The 5,887-nt window shown below is 50.0% G+C and overlaps 1 protein-coding gene across 1 annotated transcript in view; it reads left to right on the top strand.

Annotated features, from left to right (window-relative positions):
• Positions 1 to 3,594, top strand: part of GBGT1 (globoside alpha-1,3-N-acetylgalactosaminyltransferase 1) — a 20,589-nt gene extending 16,995 nt beyond the window's left edge. The window contains 4 exon segments of the mRNA XM_006834998.1: positions 295 to 348; positions 431 to 466; positions 1,783 to 1,917; positions 2,910 to 3,594. Of these exon segments, the coding sequence (XP_006835061.1) occupies positions 295 to 348; positions 431 to 466; positions 1,783 to 1,917; positions 2,910 to 3,594 (910 nt within the window).
• The last annotated feature ends 2,293 nt before the right edge of the window (positions 3,595 to 5,887 follow it).

Below are 5,887 nucleotides of genomic sequence, written 5' to 3'. Positions count from 1 at the left end.
CTAATGTTGAACCATCCTTGCATCCCTGATATGAATCCCACTTGATCATGATGTATTATCTTTTTGATGTGTTGCTGAATTCTGTTGGCTACGATTTTGTTGAGAATTAAGGTCTTTTAATGGATTGGATCAGGTCCACCTAGCAGCCTGACCCCCTTCCTCTGTAGAGTGGGCAGAACTGTGGTGAAGGCACCATTTAGGGGCTGATTCAGCCCTGCTTCCTTGATAGTCACATACTGAGTATCTCTGCCACCCAACTTGCCACTAACAACTCTTTCTTGCCTCTGTCACCAGCAATATGAAGAAGCTGCAGTACGAGGGGGAGAAGTCATTGCAGTCTGTGGCACAGTAAGGAGACTGTCATTTCTTCCATTGCTGGCTCCTGGGGCAAGGGCTACCTCCCCTCATTACTGACCCTTCTTGGTTGCAGGGTACATTACCCTCAGCCCAAGCTACTGGAACAGAGGTAGGTTCTGATTAGGGCTTGTGAGCACTGGATGGAGGAGGTGGAAGAAGGGGTCAGCAGAGGTCCTGATTTATAAGGTGTGATGGTGGAGGTGGAGCTTCAGCATGGCTTTGAGCCCATATAGTCTGGAACTATGGGAGGACAGGATCTGCGAGTTAGACTTAATATGCCACTAGATATGCCATCCTAGATATGCCACTAGCTAGGTGACCTCGGGCATGTTTCCTAACTACCTGAACTTTTTTTGTTTAAGCAGATAATAATGTCCCTACTTCTCATTTATTGACTACCCCATTATCTACTATCTGACTATTTTGCATATTAATGATGTACATCAGGCAGTAAGCCATGCTGAGGTGTGAGGTTTGAGTGAGGCTGGCTGTGATGGTTACAATTATGTGTTCTGTGTTACCGTGGTTAGGCTAGGATTCTGTAGTTTGGCAGTTAGGTAGCCATGTTGTTATCCTCCATTTTATGATCCAAGGTGCTCAACCTCCTTTTTCACATAATGCCGATTTTTGCATGATGACCTGGTGTTTGGAACCTAGCTATGTCGGTAAGTGAGGTAGGTACAGTACCTACCTCATAGGAGAAAGATCACTGGTGGGGCAATGGCCGCTAACTGAAAGGTCAGTGATTCAAACCCACCAGCAGTTCTGCAGGAGAAAAGACTGGGTGATCTGTTCCTATAAGATGACAGCCTAGGAAATCCTATGGGATAGTTCTCCTTGGTCCTATAGAATCGCTATGAGTTGGAATTGACTTGTAAGCACACACAACAATAGCTTCACAGGAAATTGGGAGACCAGATGAAACCATGTTTATAAAATGTGCTTGCCCCATAGTGGTGCTTGGTAGGCTATCATTAATAGTATCAGCACTGTTAGTGTTGTTGTTGAAACACTCAGAGACACGTGAAATGGCAGGTTTCTCCAAATGCTTATGTGTATTGACTTCTGATCTTCCCAACCGCACTGAACAACAAAATCCAACCTGTTGCTGTGAAGGTAATTCCAACTTATAGTGACCCTAGAGGACAAAGATGAACTGGACTTCCCAAGACTGTAATTTTTACAAGAGTAGACTGCCACATTTTACCCCCCACAGAGTAGTTGGTGGGTTTGAACTATCGACCTTTCGGTTACCAGCAGAGTGCTTAACCACTGCTCTACTGGGTTCCTTATCCCCACTTTCCATATGAGGAAACTGAGATTTTTAAGAGTTGCCCTGGCCACACACTGTGTGGGAGGCAGAGCCAGGCTGACTTGAGTTTTCAGGGAAGGTCTCAGTCCCCACATAGACTCCTCTGCTGCCAGGTCCACAGAGCTGTTGACACTCACACCCTGGCTGGCACCAATCATCTCTGAGGGAACCTTTGACCTGATGCTTCTGCAGAACATCTACCAGCTGCTGAACCTGACCATTGCACTCACAGTGTTTGCCGTGGGGAGGTGAGTCCTGACCTGAGGCACAGGAGCTTATGATCTAGGGCTGATCTGGGACCTGGCCTGGGACCACTGAAGACCCCAAGCCAGGTGCTGATTACATGGGCAGGTGGATAATAGGGTGTGGTGGGTGGGTATGTCAGGAGTACTTGCTAGAGGAGGAGGCCTGGCCCTGGTCTGGAGAGAGCTGGGAGGCAGCCTAGGGGAGGGAATAGCAGGAACTGCTTCCCTTGAACAGTTCAGGTAAGTCGTAAAGAACGAAAACACCCCCTAGACCACTTCATATAAATGGGGTTCATTGGCCATAGGGCAGGGGCACAGGCAGGCCTCAGGACCCTCTCTCCTCCCTCTCTCCTGTCCCACCTTCTGGGTCTCCCCTCTACTCCCCTCTCTCCTTCCTGGCCCCACATGGCCTTCGCTTTAGGAGCTACTACCTGACAACTTCCCTTGAGATCCCTTCCTGGGACTCCTGAGAGAGGAAGTGTGAGGGGCCACAAGGCCTAAAGCACTGGCCAGATGATGAATGGCCCCTCATACACCCACTTCCAGCCATGGAGTCCACTGCCCACTCTACCCCCAGTGTCCACAGATCCCTCCCTGGATTCCTCCACTTACTTGTTTCTGATGACTTTCATCCATGAACACCAGTGTCCCTGCCTGTAAAAAAGAGATTGTAATGCCTCGTATAGAAAGAGGTAAGAATCCCACAGCACACTTAGAAAGTGCTCAATAAAAGTTAGCTCAAATATAAGAATTGTTATTGTTAAGTATCATCCTTACAACAGTCTTAAGGGGTTGGTCCTATTATTTAAATTTGACAGATTACAAGCGACCTTTGGGGTCAGGCCGTAGTCACTCTTGAGGTGGGGAGCTGGGAGGTGAACCCCATCCTAGCTAGCTGCAGAACTCGTGCCACACATGGTGCCTGCATACAGTGGACCCCTACTCAGGGGCTGTGCTGTGGTGGTTGTGGATATGGACTAGGGTCTTATCACCAGGTACACCCACTTGGTCTAGCACTTCCTGGAGTCAGCCAAGACATTCTTCATGCAGGATTACTATGTGTACTACTACATCTCCACCAATGACCCAGGAACCATACCCTAAATCCCGCTGGGCCCTGGTTGGCTCCTCAGCATCATTCCTATCCAGGGCCACTCCCACTGGGAGGAGATCTCCATGTGACAGATGGAGATTGTCAGCCGGCATATTGCCAAGAGGGCAAACCATGAGGTGGACTACCTTTTCTGCCTCGATGTGGATATGGTGTTCCAGAACTCATGGGGCCCTGAGACCTTGGGGGACCTGGTGGCTGCCATTCATCCAGGCTACTATGCTGTGCACCGCCAGTGGTTTCCCTATGAGCACAGGTGTGTTTCTACTGCCTTTGTGGAGGACAATGAAGAGGACTTTTATTATGGTGGAGCAGTCTGTGGGGGCCAGGTGTCCAGAGTGTGTGAGTTCACCAGGGGCTGCCACATGGCCATCCTGGCGGACAAGGCCAATGGTATCATGGCAGCCTGGCAAGAGGAAAGCCACCTGAACTGCCATTTCATCTCCCACAAACCTTCCACGGTGCCGTCCCCTGAGTACCTCTGGGATGACAAGAAGCCCTAGCCACCTACTTTGAAGCTGATCTGCTTTTCAACACTGGACAAGGACACCAGCTGGTTAAGGGGCTGATGGCAGAACAGAGGCTGTCATGTACCCAAAGCCCTGCAGCTAGTTCCCACCAGCAGAGAACTTGAGTCCTTTCAGCGGAGCACCCAGGTTACCCCCTATAGAGCCACCTTGCTCCAGTACCTCATTTCTTCAAGTCTTTGGTAGGCACCAGCCCTGCTCCGCTTTACCTTTCAATCTGTCAGGAGAATCCAGCCAGACAATGGACATGGAAAAGTCTTTATTGGTCACATGCAAACACTAATGTAGTCCAAGAATGGCGGGACAGGCAGACGGGACTAAGGTGCAAGAAGGCAGGATGTGGTGGGCCTCCCACAGGACAAGTGCCTTCAGGGTGAGGCTGCTGAGCCTCAGCCCCACTCAAATGCCTACAATCCCACCCCAGTCCCTATTCTGGTTGCATATTGCCTACAGTTGCACTGCTCACACTGGTGTGAAAGACTTCCCAGACCCCTTTTCTCTGGCTGCAAGGATCCAGCACACTGTGATGCTCCCAGACACAGGCAGCCACATCCTCGCTCAAGCCAGGAAGGAGACTTTGAAATGGGAAAAGTCTAGGTGAACCCCCACCACATGGCCAGCCATACACCCTTTGTACCAGCTGATTCCTTTGTAACAGGGCTTGGGCTAGTTTTAATAAAGGTAGCATGTGATGGGCCCTCACCAGAGATCTGTCCACTACGTATCTGAGTCTCTGCTCTGCCAGGCACTGGAGACCCAAGCAGCTTGGATTTCAAACACACTAGTTGCAGTAGAGGTAAGGGGGTGCAGCTTTCCCAGAAAACCTGGGCTAAAGCCAGCTGCTACAACAGATTGTGGGACTTAGTTGAAGTGGGAGTCTGCTAATGATAGACTACAAGCCTTTGGACTTTTTCTATTGGTCCCTGACTCTATCATTGATAGGTATCTAGGGCTAACCTCAGCTCCATGAGGCCCCACCCAGACTGGCATGAGGCTCCCAAGGATTAGAAGGTGTGTAAGGGTGGAGTCCTGGGTTAATGTGCTTAACTGCAAAGTCAGTTGGAACTACAAGGTTGGTGGTTCAAGCTCACCAGCTGCTCATTGGAAACCCTATACAGAGTCATTATGAGTTGGAACTGACTTGACAAGAAGGTTGGCCAAGCCAGCCAGGGCCAAAGAGACTTCAGACCTGTAGTGACTCTGTCTGCCTGAGAGGGTGGACATGGAGCTGGGGTTGGGGCTGGGTTCCCTGGAGACTGCAGCATCTTTTCCACTGAAGGGGGATTTGGAGGATAGGGAGAAGAGGCAGACTGGTGATCCAGTCGCCCCCAGTGGGGAACACCTCCCAGGACTGTCTGGCCTGCCGAAGGAGAAGGCAAGACCTGCCTTCTGGGAAGACGGTAGCACTGCCTTCTGGGAAGGCCTGGACAGCTCTGGCTTAGCAGAGAAGGGAGCTTGGTCTCCTCACTTGCAGCTCAGGTGTCTCTGATGGGTGCTTCTCAGTCTTGGTCTAAGCCCCTAGGGACTATAGCTCACTCTAGTCCCAGGGTGTAACTTGAGGCAACTGATAAGCGCAGGAATCCAATTCCTGGAACCAAACCAGGCCAGGCCACTTTCTAGAAAGGAATTGAGGCCAGAGCTGCTTTGTGGGTGGGAAGAAGTCAAGGGGCTGGGGGCTGGGTGAAAGACCTGACCCAGCCGACAGGCATTGGCAGGGGAAGCCAGGGCAGAGTTATACAGGATGAGGTCCTAGTTTTTCCAAACTACAGGGACCAGTCTTGTCAGATTGAAGGATTTGTGGGCTTGGACTTTTTTTTTTTTAATTGAGAGGCACTTCTCTACAAAATATCACAAAAATGACAAATACAACAGTGCTTTGCTGCCTTCCCTGTCTTAAAATGAAGTCCCTTAAGTTTCCTGTCCTTTCTCATGGCCAACTAACTACCTCTCTTCCCACCCATTACAGCCCAATGCCATCTTGACTTACAATGTATGAACCAATGCACTCTTCTAGCATAAACTAATCTTCTAGCATAAGCCTGCCTTGACTCCCTCCAGAGTGAATGTTCCCATAATACATCTTCCTCAGCCTCGGAAACCCTCTACAGGGTCGCTATGGGCTGGAACCGACTTCAAAGCACATAACTACCATCACCATCTCTGTTATTCATAATGTGCTTTATGTCTACCTCACTACCTCTCCAAGAGGGCCCAGATGGTGCCTGACCAGGCCTTGTTGGACTGGCCTTCAAGGCAAGACTTGGAGGCCACCTCTTTGGGGCTCTTCTACAAAGTACAAGAGCCTTTGGGGTTAGATTGACCTAGGTTCAAACCC

This window comes from Chrysochloris asiatica, unplaced genomic scaffold (assembly GCF_000296735.1).
Source record: "Chrysochloris asiatica unplaced genomic scaffold, ChrAsi1.0 scaffold00014, whole genome shotgun sequence".
Lineage (NCBI taxonomy): Eukaryota > Metazoa > Chordata > Mammalia > Afrosoricida > Chrysochloridae > Chrysochloris > Chrysochloris asiatica.
The sequence above is the reverse complement of the archived record's forward strand: the minus strand, read 5'-3'. Positions and strand labels throughout refer to the sequence as shown.